Source organism: Ceratotherium simum, chromosome 33 (assembly GCF_057802395.1).
Source record: "Ceratotherium simum simum isolate JZ-2026a chromosome 33, ASM5780239v1, whole genome shotgun sequence".
Lineage (NCBI taxonomy): Eukaryota > Metazoa > Chordata > Mammalia > Perissodactyla > Rhinocerotidae > Ceratotherium > Ceratotherium simum.
Genome location: NC_141932.1, coordinates 23,746,907 through 23,771,014, shown reverse-complemented (window position 1 = coordinate 23,771,014; position 24,108 = coordinate 23,746,907). Strand labels below are relative to the sequence as shown.

Below are 24,108 nucleotides of genomic sequence, written 5' to 3'. Positions count from 1 at the left end.
AAAAAACCCTAAAGCCTCCAAAAAAAATCTGTTGGAATAAACAAATGCAGTAAAGTTGCAGGATAGAAAATCAATATACCAAAATCTGTTGGACTCCAGACCTCTCCCCTGAGATCTGACTCCTGCTCCAGGGTTTCTTCCCAGTACTCCCAAACTTGTGATCTCCTGGGCTCCCAAGCTTTCCCTTAGAATCTGTCACCTCTCTCAGGACTCTGATTTCTTACGCCCAGGATCTTCCCTTGGGCTTCCAAGCATCTCCTTCATGCCCCAGCTCCTCCCTTGCTCTTGCAGGCTCTCTTCTTGAGCTCTGTCCCCTCTCCTAAGGTACCTCCAAACTTCCTTGAGGTCCCAGGCCCCTCCTCTAGCCTTCAGTTCCTCTCCTATATTCCCAGTACACTAAAATGGGCATAGCCAGAATCTCATTTGAGCCTCACAGTGAACCCCATTTTGCACATGATAAAACTGAAGCTTAGCAAGGTGAAATCACTGGCTCACGATTACAAGTTGAAAGGCAGGGATTCAAATGCTGCTTTGAATCTAGAACCCACATTGTCATCCACACACTGTCTCCCATTAAATTAGCTATCCATTAGAGAGAGAGAGAGAGGACTATATTCTAGGAACTGTGTTAAGCATTTCACTAACGTAGGCATTATTATCACCATTTTACTTTGAGGAAACCAAAAACTAAGATTAAAGAGCTAACAAATGGTGGAGCAAGGACTGTAATGAGATTTCTTCTGAATTCAAGGTTGGCATTCTTAACCATTACTTCACTATATCTCCATTATGTAGATGAGAACACTGAGGCTTAGAGATGTTGAGGAACTTAAGTCAAGATCAAAGTTTACAAAGGGGCAAAATTATGGGTCTCCTCTGCTTCCTCTCATAGTAATGCTAAATAAACGCCCACCTGTGCCAGACAGTCTCCCTCCAAGATCCTCTGAGGGAAGGAAATAGTAGCCAAAGAGTTTGAGTGCCAGGACAGACTTTTCTATCAAAAGGTGACCAAGTACTGGCCCCTGCCCTCCAAAGGATGAGGCCACTGACTGAAAAAATTGTCCCTCTTGGAACAAAGGTTATCTGTTTTCTCTGGCTACTTTCCAGGGGATTCTAGGCTTGGAGGAAGAGGAAAAAGCCAGAATATTTGTTACTCATTTTATTCAGTAGATAGTAGCAGGTTTCTGAAGCTGAATGAAGACGAGTCCTTGTCAAGCCCCACCTTGAAGTGGGGAACAAGTAAGCAGGCTTAAAACCTGTGGCCCAGGCTCATTTTCCAATAAGACCCCAAAGTCCTCATATTAAGCCAAATCAGAGAGGAGGAGTAGGGATGTTGGGCAGCCTCTCGATAAGGTAAGGATTGACTTGCGGTAGGCTTTTCCAGGCAAGTTCTAGGAACCCATACTGGGCGATGCCCACAGGCTGGATAGTATGCACCTTGTTCTGCCCAGGCAGGGGTACAACATCCTGGAACTTGAGGCGACCTGCAGGGGCATGGGAATCACCACAAAACAGGCCACAGAATAACCGCTCACCAAGTACCAGCTCCTTGGTTTTCAGGGCCTTTTTGTAGATGGTCTCTTGGGGTTGGAGTTCCTTTCTCTGCAGCAACTCTAGTAGCAGCTTCTGGATTCGGGGCGACTTAAGTTGGTACAGGTCCATGAGGTGGTAGAACTGTTCCATCCAAGCAGCACTGTCTTTTGCATATCGCTCCTGTAATATCCGCAAAACATGGTACAGTGCCACAAATGTCTCCCATTGGGGCACCTCTTCCTTTTTTTTAGAGATGGGCTGTGCCTTCTTCTCCAACTGGGGCAACTTGAGGGGCCTGCCTTTACCCTTAAAAGCCCTGAGATCCTTCTGGAACACCAGTGCTAGAGTTTGTTTGTCCACAGAGGCATGGGCACCTGTGAAAATGTCTCTTGTGTCAGGATAAAAGTGTTGCGTTCTCATGTCTTTGAGAGCATTGGATATCTGCTGTGCCCGCGCACTCCTGTGAGGCTCTCCTAAAAGATGCCAATTTATAGCCTTTGGGACTTGAATCCTCTTGGTGGTTGATAGTAACACTGGTACAGGGGTGGGCAGTGCTTTCTTCTTTGCCTTGTGAAATTTGGGGAGCTCACCCCTCCCCTTCAAGGTCCAGAAGCCCTTCTGGAACATCAGAGGCAGGGATTTTTTATCCACAGAGGGATGGACAGCTGTAGGAACATCCTTTCTGATTGGGTACAGCTGCTTTATCTCCTTGACAGCAGTGGATAACTGTTGTGCCTGCTTGTTCCTGTAGGACTCAGCTAAGAGATGCCATTTGAGAGCTTGGGGGGTTTGAGTCCTCTTGGTAGTGGATGGGAACACTGGTTCAGGGATAGGGAATGGCTCTAGCCAGCTCCCTTCTTCTTTTCTTCCAATTGGAGGGATCACTTTTAAGTGCACTGGACTCAAAACATCCTTATAGGTTTGTGATATATCTGTGTGACTTACCTCTAGGTTCTGCCTGAGGTGTTTAGCAATGGCTTTAAGATTGGACAGATTCATCCCTTTCAAGTATCCCTTTGAAGTGAAGTGTCTAAGGAGCTGGCTCAGTCTATGGAAACTGTCCCTGGAAAGTTGTTCTCCTGCTTCCAGCCTTATTAAGGCATTATTAATCCAGTCCTCATCTGAGACGCTTGCTTCTGAGTAGCATGGACTTTTGGCCGGCATAGAGGTAAGGGATGGGGATGGGGCTGGGGCTGGGGCTTGGTCCTCAATTTTCCCCATCAGAGAATCCTGATATGTCAAGAACCACTTCCCCCTGCCACCTCTGGGCCTGTGTTCAAGTTTTTGTGGTTTCATGGTATCAGGTAAGTGGGACTCTGGCCTGTGGAGGCCTTCCGGGAACTGAGTCTCTAAGTCTGTTTCCATGACTTGTGAAAACACACCCCTGGCTTTCTCCAAGAGCATAGCCTCCTGTCTTCCCCATGAACTTGTCATGGGGCGTGCCCCAAGAAGTTGACTTTCCTGTCCTTCCAAATCCAGATGATCCCCTAACACTTTCAGGGGCATTCCCTCTTTTTTTCCCAGGGCTACTGGGAGTGGTATTTTGAAGGGGCTCTTCAGAACTGTTGACCACACAGCCTTATCCATAAGTGTGGGATCTCTCTTTCCATCAAGCAATCTCTCTTTCTTAAAAGGTATTTCCCTTCTAACTGTACCCTCCTTTTCCTCAGCAAGAACCTCACCTTCTATCACTAGCTTCCGTAAACTCACTTCTTCCTTTGAGAGCTCTGTTTTCAGTACTCTCTCCTCTTCTGAGAGCATTGCCTCCATAAGTCTGCCCTCCTTTTTCTCATCTTCACTCAAGCTCTCCTCCTCCTCCTCCTTACTCAGGCTCTCCTCCTCCTCCTCACTCAGACTCTCCTCCTCCTCCTCACGCAGACTCTCCTCCTCCTCCTCACTCAGGCTCTTCTTCTCCTCCTCACTCAGGCTCTCCTCCTCCTCCTCACTCAGACTCTCCTTCTCCTCATGCAGGCTCTCCTCCTCCTCCTCACTCAGGCTCTCCTCCTCCTCCTCACTCAGGCTCTCCTCCTCCTCCTCACTCAGACTCTCCTCCTCCTCCTCACTAAGGCTCTCCTCCTCCTCCTCACTCAGACTCTCCTTCTCCTCATGCAGGCTCTCCTCCTCCTCCATGCTCAGGTGCTCCTCCTCCTCCTGGCTGACCTGCTCCTTCTCTTCCTCATGTGGGCCCTCTTTTTTCTTCTTCCTCAGCCTCTCTTTCTCCTGAGTCAATCTCTTTTCCTTTTTCCTTCTTTGGGTTGAACTCTTTTCCTTATGCTTCTTAGTCAAGTTCTCTTCCAATTTCTCTTCACTTAGGCTTACCTTCTTTTTCTTCTTCTTAATCAGATATTTCCCCTTCTCTTTCTTGGGCAGAACCTCCTCCTCTTCTCCTTCCTCAGTGAGGCTCTCCTCTTTCCCTTTCTTAGTTGGACCTTCCTTTGTTTCCTTCTCAGTCAAGCTTTCAGATAAGCTCTCAAACATTGTATCTCTGATATTCTCTAATAACCACTTTGCCTGGGTCTTTTCTGGTTTATTCTCAGTTCTCTTCAGAAGCTTCTTTAGCTGCTTTTTTCCTAACAGATTTTGCTCCTGGACCTCCTTTAACAAACTCTCTACCTGGATTTTATCTAATAGCATCTTTTCCTGGACCTTCTCTAATAACCTTTGGTCCTCCTCCAGGCTCTCTTCATCAGTCAGTGTTCTCTCTCTGGTAGCCAGTCTATCATATTCTAGTTTTCTCTCTTTCTGAGCTAGTTCCTTCTCTTCTTTGGTTATTTCCACCTGTTCCTTAAAAAAATCCCCCCTCTGGTCATCAATTTCACTCCTTCCCATAGTGGATGATCTCTCTTTCTCAGGTATTTCTATTTCTTCCAATGGCACTGTACTGAATTCTCTAATTGTTTTAGCCAGGATCCTCAACAGGTGACTCTCTTTCTTCTTTGTATCTTTTTCCCTGGAACTAGCCTCTTTTTCTTCAGAACTAATACCCTTTTCCATATCCAGTTTCCTCATTGCCTGTATTCTCTCCTCTTTGGTTCTTTTCTTTTTTTTCTTGGCAACACCTGTCTCTTTGGTCCTAATGTCATAGGCCAATTTCCTCTCTTCCTGGGACAGTTTGCCCTCTTCCTTCATAATTTCTTTCTTTTCTTGGGTTATTTTTTTCTTTCTCTTAGTTATGCCAATTCCCTCCCTGGCTATTGCCTTTTCTTTCTTAGCAATATGCCTGTCTTCCTTGGTGAGTTTACTATCTTCCTGGATCAGTCTTTTCTCCAATGTCCTTTGCTCTTTTTCCTGGGACTTTTTCTCCATATCACCAGCTTGTTCCTCATCTTCTAGGGACAATTCCTCTTTTTCCCAGGCCCATTGTTTTTTTTGCTCACTCTTTTTTTCCTCTTTCACACTCCATATTCTCTCTTTCTGGGCATGTTTCTCCTCTTGTTGGGCTAGTTGCTCTTTAATGCGGGTCCGTTGTTTTTTTTCCTCAATGGCTTTCTTATCTTTTCCAACCCATTTCTCCTCTTTCTTAGCTTGTTTCTCTTTTTCCATGGCCTGTTTCTTTTCTTTTTGGGACACTTCCTCAATTTCCTCCTTCTTTTTCTCCTCTTCTGGGACTAGTTGCATTGTTTCTCTGGCCCGTTTTTTTCCCTCAGCCTCTTTCTCTGCTTTTTGAGCCAATTTCTCCTCTTTCTGATCCCATCTCTTGTCTTTCTGGGCCTGTTTCTTTTCTTTCTGTGGCCATTTCTCCATTTCTCCAGGCTGTTCCTCCTCTCCTAGGTCCATTTTCTTTTTTCTCCTGGCCTGTTGTCTCTTTTTCTCAATTGTTTTCTCCTCTTTCTGGGCCCTTCTCTCCTTTTCCCAAGGTTTTCTCGCCTTTTTCTGGGTCTGTTTATCTTCTTGTTGTGAGAATTTCTCCATTTCCCCAAATTTTTCCTCCTCTTCTAGGCCCAGTTTCTTTCTTTTCCAGGTTAATTGTTTGTCCTTGGCCTGTTTCTCCTCTTTCTTAGCCTCCCTCTCTTTCTGCTCTTCTTCCTCTTGTTTCCCAACTTGTTTTTTCTTTTCTTGGATTTGCTTCTTTGTATGGGCCTCTTTTTTCTCCTTTACTAACCATTTCTTCTTTTCTTGGGTCAATTTAATCTCTAGCTTTGCCACGCTGTCCCTTTTTAATTCTTGTTTTCCCTCTTCCTCAGACAGTCCTTCCTCTTCTCTAGACAAATGTTCCTCTTGCTGGGCCAATTTCCCCCTTTTCCAGGCCTCTTCCTCAACATGTTTCTCCATACCCTGGATGTGTTTCTTCTTTTTGTGGGACTTTTTCCTTTCTTCAGCTTGTTTCTTTATGTCCAGGATTAGTTCCTCCTCTTCCTCACTCAGCTCCTCCTCTTTTTCACCCAGCTCCTCCTCTTCCTCACCCAGCTCCTCCTCTTCCTCACCCAGCTCCTCCTCTTCCTCACCCAGCTCCTCCTCTTTTTCACCCAGCTCCTCCTCTTCCTCACCCAGCTCCTCCTCTTTTTCACCCAGCTCCTCCTCTTCCTCACCCAGCTCCTCCTCTTTTTCACCCAGCTCCTCCTCTTCCTCACCGAGCTCCTCCTCTTCCTGGGACAACTTCCTCTCTTCCCAGACAGGCAACCTCTCTTCCTGGGCCCACATGCCTTCTTCGTGGGCCAGCATAATCTGCTCCCAGTCCCACTTCCTCCTTTCTGGGGTTGTCTTCCCCTCTTTCAAAGTCACTTGCTTTCTTTTCCCTAGAAGTCTCCCCTTTCTTCTAGTCCGTTTCTTTTCTCTTAGGCCTAATTTTTTGGTTAATTTGTTTTGTGGGGAAGCCAGTATTTCTTCTTCCAAAGCTATTTTTTCTTTTTGATGGGTCAGTTTCTTCTTATCCTTGGTCAGTTTCTCCTTTCTCTGCATTAATTTCCTCTCTGGCTTCCTCAGTTTCCTTTCTTCCTCAGCTATTTTCCCTTCTTGCATGGCCAGCTCTTTTACTCTTTTTTTAAATTTCCTTTTCTCTAAGACTAGGTGATCTTCTAAGAAAGCAACTTTCTTTTTCTTGACTACTTGAGAAAATGCCTTGCCCTTCTTTAATATTGTTTTACCCCCTTGTTCTCTCAATCCTACTGTCCCTTCTTCCTTGACCTCTTTAACCATTTTTTCTGTCATGACAGGTGGCTCTTCCACCACTCTGTCATCCAATTCTGATGAGTCCTTTAAATAGGGGCAGATCTCTTGGAAGAGATCCCAGCTGGGCTGTCGGGAAGCAAGCATCACCTGAGCCAAGTCCACCAATTCTTGACCCAGATCCCTTAACATTCCTGGATGGGAACTTGCTATCCTTGAGGTGACAAGGTAGCAAATGTCATCCCGCCAAGACCTAGTGTCTGTTCTACCTATGCGTCCAGGGGTCCCAGCCAAACCACGGGCACTCTTTTTAGGTTTCTTCCCTATATCTTTTTCTTGCTCAGTAACTTGTATGACTTCTTCTTTGGGCTCTTCTACAGTTGTCTCGGAAATATCCTTTGAATATTTTTTCTCTTTCAATTTCACATCTGCTTTTTTGAGGCTTTTTTTCATGGCCCTTTTCCAAAGCCTTTTCATGTATTCTTGTCTTTCCAGCTTAGGGATCACCTCGCCATAGTCTTTCATGCCATGTTGATCTACGGCCTTCATAACCTCTGTGACCTCCAGGGCTTCTGTGGCTTCCATGGCTTCTGTGGCTTCCATGGCTTCTGTGGCTTCCATGGCTTCTGTGGCCTCCAACATGACCTCCTGTGATTCAACGTCCTTTTGGGATCCGACTGGGCTGAAAGTACTTAGTGTTGGCTCTGGTTCTAAGGCAACATCCTGGGTGTCAATTTGCCCTGATTTCTTGGCGTCTCTTTGTTCAACTTCATCTTCCGAAGGCACCAACACAGGGCTAAACTTTACAAATTCTGTCTGTCTCTGCTTCCTGGAAACTTTCAGATCCTTTTCAACTGCAGAGATATTGGGAGAAAAATAGTTAAGAAAAACACAGAGGTCCTGAGTGAGATCCTTTGTAATATCTAGTTCAATGAACTACCGTAAGAGGTCAAAGGCAAAGGGGACTGAGGCTTTATGGTACAGAAATGCTTGCTGTTTCATCCCAGCTTCCATATCCTAAAGAAATAAGACATTGGTATTTGTTGTGGGGTAGGTCTTTCCCAGGAAGTTTACTTTCTGTGAAAAGGATTCTCCTTACTTAACTCTGTTCCCACTGGAATCTTTTTATATACGTTGGCCTTACAGGCCTTATAGACTCTGCCTTTTGGTGTCCTGAGGTGGGCACCAATTACCCATGGGGTATGGGGTGCCACATATTACCCCATACATACTAAGATTTCTGCTCCTTGCTTGAACACGTGTCATTCTCTTCCTCGGCTTAGTGATCCTTTCAGGTTCTGACAAAGGTATGAGTGTTTCTTCAGCAAGGGCCTCAAGTTCACCACCCCTTGATATATCTAAAGAAAAAGTAACTGGTTGGTCTCTACTTGACAAGGTCAGGTTTTCATTTAACCGCCGCTCCACGTGAGTAAGGAGGAACTGGATATCTTTAGCTTGAATCCCCAGAAGCTGGTCCAGAGAGGCTTCTCCAATAAATTGCTGCCTACAAAAGTCAAGGGAAAAGAAAGATAATACTGAGCCAGCAATAAAACAAGATTTGAAGAAGAAAAAGAGGAAGAGAAGGAAGAAGGAGAGGAGGAGAGGGGCAGAGGGAGAGAGGGGAGGAGGGAAAACTAATGGAAGAGGCAGAAATAAGTAGCCACTTAGGACAGAGTAGTCTGAAGTAAAGGATGGATAAAGAAGAAAGAATCAAAGATAGCAAGGAATAGAGTAGTCAGGGTGACACAAGATGCTTCTTTGGTTGGGAGATTTGTGGACTTGAGTGTTAAGGAATTTAAGGAAGTAAGGAAATAATGGACGAGCAGGCTAGCCAATGCTCAGAAGAAAAGGGGAGGCACTGGGGGAAAATGTGAATAAAAACAAAGAACATAGGGGGAAGAAAAGAATAGACAGAGTTGTAGAAAAGGAGAAGAAGCCATCAGATTCTGGAGGTTAGGAGCTAGAAGGAACAGAAGGGACGAAGGTCACCACCAACTTACTGCATTTCCTGGAGAGTGTCTTGTTTCTTGAGCAGGCCTACCAGCATGGTCTTAGTTTGGATGCCTGTGACTCTTATCATAAGGTATAAGGCCTTAGTCCGCACATTTTCATCACTGTCCATCAATCCCATAGCCAGGGGAATAGCAAAGAGATGGCTCATGAGGCCTAGCCTTTCTAGCCCCTCCCAGGCTAGCTCACGGATCCATGGATTGTAATAGGTTGTATCTTCAAGGAGGCGACAGGCAGCCTCAGAGCGCAACTTTGCAGACACTTGATAAGTGGCAAAAATTTGTGCCAAGACATGAATATATTTCTTGTATTGCTCTACAGAACAGCAAATTGTGAGGTTGAGGATGGCCTCGATTAAATTATTTATACGTCCTTCATCTAAGTTTCTTACCATCCAATTTCGGTTTGTCATGCTTACAAGAACATCTAAGAAAGTTCGTTTCCACTGCTTGGGTTTATTCTCCCGTTTACTCATTGAGATTTTCTCTTCTACTAGAGTCCTAGGTGACAGTTCAGTCATGTCCCAGTCCTTATCTTGGTAGGATGGGTACATATCACAGCGTAGGAAGATTGGGGTACCCTCAGGCCAAAGGCGGGCACGGATCACTGAGTTGGGGATGTAGCCATCAGGAGCAAAGGGCCATTGCCGTCCATGACCAAAGAAGCACTGTAATATATGGTAGGGGTTCAATCCATCCCAGCCAGCCAGCCGTAACTGAGCAGGAACCACATGTAGGGGACGATTATGTTTGGGGTCAAGAGTAGAAAAATCAACATCCTTATCCTCCAAAAAATGCAGTTTGGGTCCCTCTGTAATCACAGAGGACATAAATCTTTCTTCCTCTACAACATGGGGCACAGTATTGTCGAAGGCAATGACTCGCTTGTTAACAAGGGCCTCTAGTCCCTGTAATTCCTGCAGCCCTTGTCCAAGGTAGACAAATTTGGGTACAAATACTGTTTCAAAAGAAAAGAAGAAGCTAGGCAGGAACAGTTTAGGGACTTCTTGTATTTCATCAGCACTGTTTAGGATAGTGAGGTGAATCAGCTGAACTGGATGGAGCAATTTTAAGCAGGATACCAGGTAAAGACTCTGGTTGAAAGTCAAAAGCAGATCACCCCGATTATTGGCAAAGCAGAGTGGGCCAAAATGCAATGCTGAGTCCAACTCAGTTATGAGTCTACCATGGAAGTCCCAGATCCGGACTGAGCCATCAATGCCCCCCGTGACAAAAAGTTTCAAGGAAAGGCAGACATCAAATGAACTGATGGCACACTCATGCAGGCATTTTGTCTCTTTCAACATAGAGCTTTGTTTTGATTCTGAAGATGTCAGAAAATCTTGGTAGTGCCAGAGACGCCAGCAGTGATTCTCAGTGATCGCCCCCACAGAACCCGGCAAGAGTATCACATGTTTTAGGGGACAGCTACAGAGAATTTTGCTGACAGGCTGCAGGATTACCTTGTTCTGAAGCACAGCTTCTGTCAGGTGGATGACGTTATCCGTGCCATAGGAACAGAGCAAGGAGTTCTCCTGGGGACCTTCCAGGGTAGACAACACCAATACAGCCCCAGAGTGAACAGTCGTCTCCGTTCGGGCACAGCTATAGTGGGAGAGGATTCTCACAATGCCACTCTCATGCCCACAGAACATCAATCCTCCTAGGCCCTTGCCCAAACAGGACTGCCCATAGGCCAGGCATCTTACTCTATCCCCAGGGTTTACAGAAGTGCACACAAGATACTTGGCTGTGCAAGGAGAGCGTGTTGCATCAAACACCAGCACCTCTGAACTGTCTGTTGCCACAAAGAGCTCCTCTCTGTCTGGGTCATAGGCCCAAGCCACAGCCTGATCCATGACAAGTAGAGGCCAGGTGATAACCAGGAGATCTCCTGTTACTGGAGACAAGAAGCGCAGCAAACCATCCTTAGTGGCACACAGGATTCGAGTCCAATTATGGCCGCAGCAGACCCGCTGCACCTGCTGGGGAGCAGAACCACAGACATTGAAGAGGCTATAAAAGTAGGGCAGATGGTGCAATGAGAAAGTATGGGTAGTCTGGCAGAAAAAAGTGGTGTTATCAATAAACTGCAGTTGCTGCAGATCCTCATCGATATCCAGCTGCCGCAGCAAGTTTCCAAAGGCAAGATTCCATTCCCTCACTACGCCCTCACTGCCCGCTGTTAGTAAGGTGTGGGTCTCTGGCCGGCTATGGACATATATCACTGATGAGGAATGGGCCTGGAAACTGTGGAGGAAGTTACCCCGGTCTAGACCCCAAGCATGGATCTCTCCATCCCTGTTTCCAGCATAGAAATAGCCCTGAGAGACACAAGTGAATGAGCAGGTGATGGAGGAGCCACTGGCTACGGGAGTGAACTTCTTTACCTCTTCCAGCCGGCCCTGACCCTGGTGAGTGAAGACCCTCACCTTATTCTCACAAAGAGCCAGGAGGGAGCCCTGGGGGCCATTCAGGGAAAAGCCCTGCACAAGCTCACGGCCAGGCATGGGCACTGTTTGTGCCATCTGGAGCCCCTGGCCGTTTGGTAAGATAAACCAGGTAACCACGGCCCCTAAGGTACCAGAGAGCAGCATCTCAGTTTCTGAGTCGTAGCAGAGGCAGCTGATGGAGAAACGACAGGGCACTGTACCCAGAGATGTGAATGCTCGATGGTGATCTTCGAAGAGCCACAGGCGCATGTCGCCACAGTAAGCAATTAACATATGGTAGGACCCTGTGTGGACCATTGCTTTGATGGGTGGCACTTGATCCATCACATGAAACTTCATCTTCTCTATCTTTCCTTCCATTTCTCCATCTTTTTTCTGTACCCAAAGTACTGCCTAGAAGAGGATGAAAGAGGAAAGCCTGACCGTGGAGGCAGATTATCTCCCCGTAGTGAGGGGTAGGAAAGGGTTGCATGTTTAGATCCCTGTTCCCTCTTGTGGGGCTAAGGAAAGACTGGACAGCTTGACTTGGGGAGTTTCCTGGTACTAGGAGTCGGGTACATGATAGAAGCACCATGCTTATGGCTCTTTCTTTAGCCTTCAGTCTACTTTATGGGGAATATGAATTCTGATGACCAGAGGTGAAGAAGAACCACTCCATCCAGGTCAAATTGGACTATGGAGATGGATATTAAAATGAGCTAACTCAGAATCACCCTCATAATTTTGAGATGAGGGCAGTTTAGGTATGATGCATGTAAAGTGGATTAAGAAGGAGAAAAAAAAAGATGAGGTAGCTTTACCTGCATTTGTTTTGAACTCGGTTCCACCCAGTTTAAGGAGACAAAATAGTTGACATTCATGGAGTAGAAGCAGATGAAAGGCTTGCTCTGGGGATGGTGAGGCTCCTGGTATAGAGTCTCAGGCCAGTCACTCAGTACGACCACATCATTCTTTGGTTTTCCATCAGCCTGAGAGAGAAGAGTGGCCTGAGCTAAGAGGCCTGAGTCCCCACTCACTCATTCATTTAATAAATATTTATTGAGGGACATTTGCTATTGTTTAGCTAACCAACATTTATTCACCCTACTACTGGAAAGCACTCTTTGGGGAGTCATCCCTCCCTCACTCTCAGAATACATCCTAATTCATCAAGGTACCTTCAGCCTTTCTCAACCAAGGTTCCACAGGAGAAGTAAGCCCTAATGTCCTCAAGTATCCATTCTACACAATGAATTAATGTCTCTTGTATGCATCTAGAATGCTACTAGTTATGTACCTTAAGAGAACTGAGAAAACAGCCCCTCAGATCACTTTCTGTGTTCCGTGGTTCACATGAGGAGCCACATTTGAGAAAGGCTGATATGTTCTATAACAAACATTGGGGATACGATGCTGAGCAAAACAGTCACGGCCTTAGCTCTCAAAAGATAAGAGTCCACTGGAGGAAACAGACATTAAACAAACCACTAACAAATGACTGTAGAAAACAAATAAGTGCTTCAAAAGAAAGGAATACAATCCTATGCAAGTGTGACAAAAGACCCCAACCTTGGCAAATATCTCTACCTGTCACAGTTGGAACAACACTTCAAAGTTCCCGCCTACACCCAAAGCACCACTCCTGTCACAATCACACTCATGATATACTGCCTACAGGAAACTCATACTTCACAGACATAGAATGCCCACCACGTGTGACAGCTAGACCTGTGGCATGCACCTCCTTCACTACTCCTGTGTGCATCCAAGGGAAACGTGTGCTATTCACAACATGGAGTTAGCTGTGCTTCGGCTCTAACATTCTGCATTCTGACCCAATGGGGCTTGTGTGTGTGCATCTATCAAGGGAGATATGCACCTTTTAACATGTAACACAGTAGAACATGTACAATGCACACTACATTCCAGTGACATGGCATATATCTAGGATATAAATACATGAACTCCTCATACTGATCAGCCAAAATTGAGGCTCACGAAGTTTACTTTTGAGGTCCCTCTTCTCAGCAGATACTTATGCTACACCTGCCTCTTGAACAATGCTCCATGAATCTAACTCTCCAAGTTTTTCTGCATCAGAATTTGTGCTATGACCACTTAAGCTGGAAGGTAAAATACTGAATTAAACTAAAGTATTAATACTTCTTTACTCAAAATGTCCATCATGCCTGCTTCCTGTGTCCGCAAAAGATTTCAGACTATACTGAGGCCATTGTCTGCAACTCAGAATCTCTCTTCTCCCTGTATTTCTCATTTTCAGATCTTCGTGTATTCTGAGAGAGTACAGAATACAGAGAGCTGGAGAGCGTCTAGTACCCATTGTCATTACTGATTCAGTGACAGCAGCAGAGTTGAGAGAAAGGACCCTGGTGTCTGAGCTCCCAATCTTCCATCTCTCTTCAGTGAATCAGAAAGCTCATTTATATACCCCTTATTCCATTAGTTAATCATCATTCCTTTTCTTCTTTCCAGACTTCGTGTACAAACAATTAGTTCACTCATTCAGCAATATCAATGTTTTTCTACAGAGGACACTAAAAGACTATCTTAAACCCAAGCAATGTATCTGTGCCTGGCACTACTGTTGCCTACTCTCTATAAATCCCCCTTCCTTCCTCTTCCCCCTCCTTCCATCCCAATAAAACTCGGATCTTGTTTAGGGCGATCATGGACCCAGAGATTCTGGCAATAGAGTGGCACTGTGGTACTCGATGGCACAGCTCTGGGCTCTCTGACCTTCTCTCTTCTACCGACTTGCAATTTAAAGCTGATACCTGGTAGTGCAGCAACTATCTTGTAATCTTCAGATAATAAGCTAAAACATTAAGGATGGTGAAGAAGAAAGAAAAAGAACAGGGTCCTTGACAACATGTACAACAAAGCTGCCTCCTGCTTGTTTAATCCACGTAAGTCCATTTTCTGTTTTTTGCAGCAGAATGTGTTCTAATTATAACTCACGTTATCATCTTAATCTAGAACGGGGAGTTGTTCAGCGGTATGGGAGGGCCCTTCCAAAGCTGCTCACGTGTTGCCCATGCCACAGGCTGCCTTAGCATGGACAGATAATTCGTCCAAGCCCACCATGTGCATCTCTCTCATACACATCACCTTTATATCCTTCTGGATATTATTTATGAGGAGTTTCAAGTCCTCCCACTTAGGAATAAGTCTGGGTGAAGATGACATCCTTGTGTTATTCCAGCTCTTTACAGACATCTTGGATTATAGAACCTGTGGAAGATAAAAGTGACAATCACAACATCTGATGATAGACTGGAAATTAAGGGAATTGAGAGAGGGAAGAGCGACAAGGAAAGTTAGAGAAGGGCAGAAGCAAAAGTACTCCTTTAGAAACAGGAGGGACTCTTGTTTCAAAAAGATAGGGGGGAGGACGAACTACTGATACTTGCAAGAACATCGATGAATCTCAAAAACATTATAGTTAGTAGAAGTCAGACACCAAAAAGCACATAATGTATGATTCCATTTATATTAAATTCTAGAAAAGAGTAATTAACCTATAGGGACAGAGAGCAGATCAGTGGTTACGTAGGGCTAAGAGTTTGGGGGATTGCCTGGGAAGGTGTGAAAGAGAACTCCTTGCAGTGATGGGACTGTTCCACATCTTGACTGTACTAGTGGGTACATGGGTATATAAATTTGTCAGAACTCATCTAAACATACACTTAAAATGGGTACACTTTATTACATGTGAATTATACCTAAATAAATTTGATTTTTAAAAGAGGATAGGAGTGAAGCGGGAGTTTCGTGAAGTCTAGAAACAGGAAAAACTGTGGCAAAAGAAAGCTGTTGGGTGAGCTTAGGTGAGTCACTTATAGCAAAGCTGAAATGATAGAGGAGCCTGGCTTTCCAGCCCTCCCATAACTCTCTTCACTGGGATGCTCATGTTTGTAGACTAAATTTTGTAGACATAATTATATCTATCCTTCTTCACTACTGAAGCCTTCATGTATGTGAAAGTCACTCACTTGTTCAACAAATATTTACTCAGTGCTCATTATATGCCAGGCTCTGTGCTGAGAGCTGGAGAGAAAACAGTGACCAGGAAAGATTATCTGCCAGCATGGAGTTTACCATTTATTATGGAAGGCAAACACTGAACAAGTTAAAATAGACATCTAGTTTTGGCAAAAGCCTGAAAGCCTCTCACTACAAACTCAGTAAAAACTAAAATAACCTGAAAGCCTTTCACTACAAACTCCTGGAAATTCTAGATAAAATAACAAGTGGCTGAATTCCAGGAGCCAGAAACGAAGAGGTGGGGAAAACGACACAGCAATAAGAGCAAACTGCTTCTGTGATGGTCCTGAGGAGGTGTAGTTATCAGAGCCCCACACTGACCATAAGGGCTGGACCTAGGGTAGTATTGTCCTGGCAAAGAGAAGAGTTGGGACTTAGGCCCATAAGAGATAGGGAGCTGGAACTGAGACCCCTCCATTACCTTGGAGAGAGAGACTGCCATTGACAGAGCTGGCTCGTGCTCCGCTTCCTGAAAGCTTACACACCTTTAAACATTTTTCCAGGCATGAGTCAGGAACATATACACCTCCAAATTCCAAGGTATACCCATCAAATTCTCCACATGATTCTTTGACATCTACCTCACTTGGACTGACAAGGAAGAGAAGAGGGAAGGAGAAACACTACAGAGCATACCAACAAGTCTGTCTAAAGAAATCATCACTTATAAATCTACACCTGAGAGGGTAATGAGCTAAGGGTCACAAAAATCTCCTTCACAATCTCTTAGCATGCTCTGCATAGGTTCTCTGACATCTATTGTTCTTAAATGAAATTCCCAGAACACTGAAAGTCACATTTAACATCGTGTTATATGTGTATATTAAAAATTCTAAGGAGGGGCCGGCCCGGTGGCGCAAGCGGTTAAGTGCGTGCACTCCGCTGCAGTGGCCCGGGGTTCGCCAGTTCGGATCCCAGGCGCGCACCGACGCACCACTTGTCAAGCCATGCTGTGGTGGCGTCCCATATAAAGTGGAGGAGGATGGGCGTGGATGTTAGCCCAGGGCCAGTCTTCCTCAGCAAAAAGAGGAGGATTGGCAGATATTGGCTCAGGGCCGACCTTCCTCACACACACGCACACAAAAATGCTAAGGAAACCACCAAAAGGAAAGAAACAAATAGAATGTATGATTTAACTAGTTAGGGAAAGGGGATAGAAAATAAAGGAAATACAAATTAATCCAATAGCAGAAATATAAGACGAAACATAGGAAGGAAAAAGGAGGTATGATAAGTAGAAAGAAATAAGGTGATAGAAACAATTCTAAATATGTCATTACTACAATACATACAGACTAAACTCATTAGATAAAAGACAAATTCTCAAATTAGATTTTTTAAATGAATAAAGTATAGTTGTATGCTGTTAATGAGTCAAATCTAAAATGTAAAAACAAAAACTTTAAAGTATCATTACTACCATGGCGTCCTGTTCCTGAACATCATCTAAAAGCAATAAGGAGAATAAAAAGATCTTTGCAAACTCAACATTCAGCAGAACCAGGAGATAAATTTAATCTGTAGATAACAAATTACATGTAAGGGCTGAGAAAGGCAGCTGAAATCAGGGGCTACTATGACAAAGAAATTGGAAATAAGAAACTATGGAGAGAAATTTGAGCAAAAGAGGGACAAACAGAGGCAGATCTAAAAAAAAAAACTCCAGGAAAATTAAGCTTCATAAAGGTGAGACTCTATACCTCCTACTTGTAACTACAACTGCAAGAAACTGGGAAGCAGAAGCAGAGGAAGTAGAGCTGCTCAGTCCCTTATAAAAGCCATAAATGTGACTGAAGACAAGAAATGAACTTTAATGTTGCCAAAACCAGCTAGCCTGGAACTCTACCCTGACCCCTCAACACACCAAGGAACCTCTTACAAAGAACCAGTCCAGGAAAACCCAACTCAGACAATGATGTGCAAGAAGAAAGGAACTAGTGCTACGTTAATCCAAAGCTACAAAAAGAACTATGAGGGAAAAGAATAAAAAATAAGTGAATATATGAAGAGCATTCACTAGAAAACTGCTGTAATGGATCAGATAAAAATTATCACTAAATATTTTGTCATGAATGAAAAAAAATTAATAATTTAATTATCTCTATGATGGAAGATCACAAAGCAAAAATACAAGAACTAAGGAAAGAGATGGTAAAACAACAGAGTAGGATAAAAGGTGAGCAGGCAGAAATGGAAGAAAAATCAAATACCATAAATATAAGGACAAAACTTGAAGAAACACAAGGGAGAAAAACTCAGTAAAGAATATAGAGAATAAAAATGGGAAAAACAAAAAGAAACAGAAATAGACAGAATTACTTAGAAAATAAGTATTTTCAACAAATGATGCTGGGACAACTGAATATCCAAATGCAAACTAATGAATTTGGACTCCTATCTCACACCATATACAAAAATTAGCTCAAAATGGATCAAATACCTAAATGTAAGAGCTAAAACTCTAAAACCTTTTAGAAGAAAACATAGGTATAAATCTTTCTGACCTTGGAGTACACGATGGTTTCGTAGATATGACATCTAAACCACAATCAACCAAAGGGGAAAAAAAAGATAAATTGGACTTCATCAAAAACTTTTGTACATCAAAGAAGATTATCAAAAAAGTAAAAAGACAACCCACAGAATGGGAGAAAATATTTGCAAATCATCTATCTGGTGAGGGAACAGTATCTATAATATATAAAGAACTGTTACAATAAAAAGACAAGTAACTCAAATTAAAAATAGGATAAGGATTTAAAAAGACATTTCTCCAGAGAAGATATACAAATGGGCAATACCCACATGAAAAGATGCTCAACATTGTTAGTCATTAGGGAAATACAAATAAAAACCACAATGAGATACCACTTTATATCCACTAGGATGACTATCATTTTTTTTTAATTTTATTTATTTATTTTTTTCCCCCAAAGCCCCAGTAGATAATTGTATGTCATAGTTGTACATCCTTCTAGTTGCTGTATGTGGGACACGGTCTCAGCATGGCCGGAGAAGCGGTGCGTTGGTGTGCACCCAGGATCCGAACCCAGGCCGCCAGCAGCAGAGCCCACGCACTTAACAGCTAAGCCACGGGGCCGGCCCTAGGATGACTATAATTTTTAAAAATGGAAAATAACAAGTGTTTGCAAGGATGTGGAGAAATTGTAACCAAGCTGCCATAATTGGAAGTAACTGAGATGTCCTTCAGTAGGTGAACGGAAAAATAAACTGCGGTATATCCAAACAATGGAATGTTATTCAGCTATAAAATGAAATGAGCTATCAAGCCATGAAAAGACACGGAGGAAACTTAAATGCATATTACTAAGTGAAGGAAGCCAATCTGAAAAGGCTACATATAATTACTGTATAATTCCAACTATATGACATTCTTGAAAAGGCAAAATAATGGAGACCATAAAAAAATCAGTGTTTGTCAGAGTTGGGGTGGCAGAGATGAACAGACAGAGCACAGAGGATTTTTAGGGCAGTAAAAATACTCTTATGATATTATAATGATGGATACATGTCATTATACTTTTGTCCGAACCCATAGAATGTAGTACAACACCAAGAGTGAACCCTAAGGTAAACTACAGACTTTGAGTGATTACAACGTGTCAGTGTGGGTTCATCCGTAGTAAAAAAAATGTACCATTCAGGTGAATGATGATAATGGGGGAGGCTATGCAGGTGTGGGAGTAGAGAGTATATGGGAAATCTCTGTATCTTCTTCTCAATTTTATTATAAACCTAAAAGTGCTCTAAAAAAATAGTCTTAAAAGAAAAATATCTTCACTCAAAAATTTATACATGAATATTCACAGTAGCATTTTTCATAATAGCCCAAAAAGTAGAAACAGTCTACATGTCCATCAATCGATGAATGGATAAACAAAATTTGGTATATATATACATATACAAAGGAATATTATTCAGGCAAAAAAGGAATGAAGTACTGGTACAGGTTACAACATGGATGAACCTTGAAAATATGCTAAGTGAATGCATCCAGATACTGGAAAATTAATGCAAAATTAATACAAAAAAACTGATTACAATGAATTTCAAGTGTGAAATTCTGAGTTGTGGGGACATGAGTATTTGCTCTATTTTTGCTCTATTCTGTATACTTTTCTGCAACTTCTCTAAATTGAGAGCAAATTACAGCTGTAGAAAATGTTGAGGACAGTGTATAACAAGAATATGTAACAACAAGACCTGACTCCAAGGCCCTGGAGAGGGAGATGTGTGCTTCATATATTGAGATAGGAACCTTCAGAGGACAGGCAGCTTTCCTGGAACGTCAGTGGTGGGGTTTTTTTTTTTTTTTTCACAAGGAGGAACCTTTACAAGGCAGGTACATATGATTAGAAGGCCTGGGGTGAAAAGTCTCTCCAGAGCTAAGGGGATATACTGAGGGCCTACTATATGTAAAGTGTTACACATGTATCTATATCTATCTCTCTATCTTTGTTTAATACTTAAAACAACCTATGAGAAGGGCATTGTGGTAGGCAGAATGGCCCCACAAAGATGTCCATGACCTAATCCCTAGAACCTGTGAATATGTTAAATTTCATGACAAAAGGGACTTGGCAGATGTAATCAAGGTTATGGACCTTTAAATAGGGAGATTACCCTGGATTATTAAGGATTCATGAGATAAGATAAATCCTTAAAAGCAGAAAACTTTCTTCAGCTGGAATTAGAGAGACGAGGCCCGAGAGGGAGCAGAAGGGAGAGGTGGCAGAAGAGGAAGTCAGCGATTCCAAGGGTAAGAAGAGTTGGATGTGCCATTGCTGGCTCTGAAATGTAGGGGCCCAAGAGCAAGGACTGGAGAGAAGGTTCTAGGAGTTAAAGGCAACCCCCAGCTGAGAGCCAGCAAGGAAACAGAGACCTCAGTCCTATGATTGCACGAAACTAAATTTTACCAATCCAACAACTGGAATGAGCTTGGAAGCAGATTCTTTCCAGAGCCTTTAGATATGAATCCAGCAAGCCAACCCTTTGATTTCAGCTTTGTGAAACTCAGAGCAGAGAAACCAGTCACGTCCACCTGGACTTCTGACCTACAGAACTATGAGAAAGTAAACTTATGTTGTTTAAAGCAGCTAATTTTATGGTAATTTGTTACAGCAGCAATAGAGAACTAATACAGGCACCAACATTTTTTGAAAATTTACTTATCCAGCAAGTACTTTCTGTGTATTATCTCCTTTAATACCAAAACCTTTCTGAAGTAATAGCTAGCTTTATTCTCATTCTGCAAAAGATGTTAATTAGCTTAGCTACAGTCGTACAAGTAGTAAGTGGCAAAGCCAGGATTCAAACCCAGAAGCATGACTGCAGAATGCATCCTTTGAACTACTGAGCTACACAGCCTTCCCAGAGTCAGTGGAGCTCACAGAGTTTGTATTAAGTGTGTCCAAGGTGAAACAGCATCAAATTAACTGAGCTCAAATGTAAGCCAGCTTTGTTTAATTTCAAAGATGCTAATTCCAAAACATTCAACAAATGATGATTGAGATTCTACTTTATAAGATGTACTTTGCTGGGGCCGGCCCCGTGGCTTAGCAGTTAAGTGCGCGCGCGCCGCTGCTGGCGGCCCGAGTTCAGATCCCGGGCGCGCACCGACGCACTGCTTCTCCGGCCACGCTGAGGCCACGTCCCACATACAGCAACTAGAAGGATGTGCAACTATGACATGCAACTATCTACTGGGGCTTTGGGGAAAAAAAGGAGGAGGATTGGCAATAGATGTTAGCTCAGAGCCGGTCTTCCTCAGCAAAAAGAGGAGGATGGGCATGGATGTTAGCTCAGGGCTGATCTTCCTCACAAAAAAAATACATATATATATAACATGTATTTTGCTATCCACTGGGTACCCTAAGATCAAAAGTAGTCAGTGTCCTCAAGGAACTTCAGTTGTTAAAATTTGGTAATGGTTGCGATGGAGAACCTGAAGCTGCCTGGGGCACCACAGAAGACTCTAGGGGGAGAACGCTGGCATCCAGCACAGGAGGAGCATGAGGAGGCTGCCAGGCAGATAAGGCTGACTAAGGCATTCCAGGAGAGAAAGGCACACACACTTAAAAGTATGATCTGTGCCAGAAACTACATAGGAGTTAAATATTCTTACAGCACAAAGTTCAAGAGGGTAGTAGAAGAAAAATGGCTACATAGGTGGGAGTCAGTATTAAGTGCCATACTAAGGAGTTCAGTTTTTATCTTGAGTAGGTGTTAGAGAAACACTGAAAACAATTTCAGCAAGAGACTGATGTTGTCAGACTAGCCTTTTAGAATATTCACTCATCCAGCCTGGGGTTGGATTGAGGATCAGCAAGACAACCTGCAAGGAGGCTATTGCAATAGAAGAGATGAAATATAATTATATATTCTGATTCAGAGCAGTGGGAAAGGAAAAACAAATGATGAGAGCAATATAAAATAGGGGGTAGACTCTATGGGTCTTAAAGAGTAATCAATATGGAGAGTCAGGAAAAGAGAAATCTAGAACGGTTCCCAGGTCTCTGGGCTAGGCTCTGAATGAAATTTGATGTATTCAAATGGACTAACGAAGAGTAAGAGCAGGTACGGAGGAGAGATCATCAGTTTGATTTTGGATTTGTTGAGGTGGTTATGGAACATCTGAATGAAGAGATTTGGAAATGTGGGTCTGGGGATCAGGAGAAGGTCCGGGTTGGAAACAAGTATATGAAAATGACCAACCTATAGGGACAGCTGAAGCCAGGTATCTGGAGGAGTATCCCCAGTGGGGAGTATGCAGCATAGAAGGAGACTTGATAAGCAGGTGTTTATGGGGAAGCACACTGAGAAGGAGCAACTATAGAGAGAGAGGATGTTCTCCCAGACACCAGAGGAGACTCTCCTGAAGGTAGGTCCCCCGTAGCAGAGAGGTCAAGTAAGACAAACTGAAGAGTGGATTTGACAAATGGTACTGGTGTCCTTAATGGGAACAGAGTAGAGATTCCTAAAGTCAGATTGGAGGGATCTGAGGAGTAAATGAAAAGTAAGAAACTCAAGACCACTTAAGTGTAGCTTTTCAAAAGCTTGGGGATGAAGGAGAGAGAGGGAGAAGGGGAGAAAGAGAGGAGAGAGGTAGAAGAGTATGTAGGGTCAAGGAAAGACTTTTTTTTTAACTGCAGATTTTTCATTACTAAGTTCAACAGGCATAAGATTACTCTGTGAAATTGCTATAAAAGTTCCTAAATGCTTACTCTGAATTTCTGTACTGATCTTGCTGAGAACCAGGGCAAACAGCTCCAAGCTGGCACCAGAGTGCTATGGAGGCCCGCCTTGGGATTCCCATCCCTAGCTGAACAATCCAAGCATTTTTCTTCCACCTGGCCACAGTTACTACCTCCCTTCAATTTCCACCCAGTAAAGTTTAAACTCTCCAAATCCTGCACACGACTCTCAAGGACATGCCTGGGAATACCAAATAATTGGCCCCTGGAGGGAAGAGGTTTTTTTAAATGAGATAATTAAAGATGTTTAAATATCAGCAGGAAGGAGCCATTAAGAAGGGAGAGTGAAAATACAGACGAGAGAGAACGGGCTGCTACACCAAGCTGATGTGAAGAGAAGGAAGGGTTAGATCCCACGATCTCAGAGACTCCCTAAAGTCTCCTCTGGTGACCTAAGACCAGGAGCTCTGACTGGGAAAATGGCAAGTGCCTGACACTTCTGTCTAAATGCTGGGCTAATGTTCCATCCCACGAGGTTTGCAGAGTCAGGCATTTCCCTTTAACCCCTCTTGGTCTCAGAGAGGAAGGGCCCTCTCTTTTTCCGCTACTAAAGCCTTTAAGAAATAAAGTGAGATAACGAAATTCAAAAGGCTTTATAATGCAAACGTGCAATGTAAATTCAGAGTGCCATTAGTGTGAGAGAAGTGATGGGGCAGGCTGAGATTGAGGGAGAAGAGGAGAGATGGAAAGGGAAACTTGAGAATCAAATAGACTTACATTTATAATCCTACATTCTGCCTCTTCAGTGTCTTAATGAGCTCAGTGGGACCAATGCCACTCAATGTACATTCTCCAAGTTGGGAAAACCTGTTACTAACATAGGCTTCCCCGTTCCCTCTTCATTCTCTCCTAGCTCACACACCTTGATCCTCACAGAAGATAACATGCCCCTAATTCTAGGAGACAGACTCTAGTCACAGCTTTCTAAAGAAAGAGTGTCACAGGCTCCAACATCATAATGGTTCAGACTCCCGCACCCCCCACCCCACCCCGTGTCCAGTGACACAGCACCAGCGTTACTAAGAACTTGAAAATCCCCACATGAGTGTGCCAAGTGCTGGAAGGCAGGGGGAATCTGGCCCTCGGCGATGGCGGAGCGGGGTCACTCTAGGGCAGTGGGGTGGACAGGGCATTTAAACTGACCTTGCATGACAGAGTGGCTTTCTGAGGGCTGGCCATGTCAGACAGTACAGCCAAACGACTAGAGGCACTAATGTCTTGGGGGAGGGGGGGTGCGGTGGGAGGAGTTTGGCCTTTTTATATAAATAAATCTTATTTTTTTTAATAGAAATAAACCTTATTGCATGTTTACACACGCCAGGCACTGTTCTAAGGACATTTTCATGCCTTAAATCAGAGTTGCCAGATAAAATACAGTGAAGTTTGAATTTGATTCCTAGTTAAATGTGAATTTCAGATGCTATTTGGGACAAGCTTATGCTTAAAAAAAATTCATTTTTTAATTGAAATTCAAACTTAACAGGATGTGCCGCATTTTTATTTGCCGAACGTGGCAGCCCTACTTAAAGGTACCATTACACCCTCCTCCAGCCCCACAGCTGGAACGTGGCAGGGCCGGACAGCGACACTCGGGCGTGTTCGCGGCTATCGTGCCACAGTCGCCGGAGCTGCGCCGCAGGCGCGGCCTTTGTGACAGGGGCCCTGCATCAGGGCGCGTGCGCAGAGCAG

The 24,108-nt window shown here is 43.7% G+C and overlaps 1 protein-coding gene across 1 annotated transcript; it reads right to left on the bottom strand.

Annotated features, from left to right (window-relative positions):
- Positions 1–1,255: 1,255 nt before the first annotated feature.
- Positions 1,256–14,321, bottom strand: LOC101405720 (uncharacterized). The gene is made up of 5 exons (XM_087421821.1): positions 14,210–14,321; positions 11,902–12,069; positions 8,640–11,494; positions 7,872–8,143; positions 1,256–7,493 (listed from the first exon to the last, which is right to left on the bottom strand). The coding sequence occupies exons 1-5, from the start codon at positions 14,315–14,317 to the stop codon at positions 1,312–1,314; spliced, it is 9,585 nt and encodes a 3,194-aa protein (XP_087277947.1). The 5' UTR covers positions 14,318–14,321; the 3' UTR covers positions 1,256–1,311.
- Between the last annotated feature and the right edge of the window lie 9,787 nt (positions 14,322–24,108).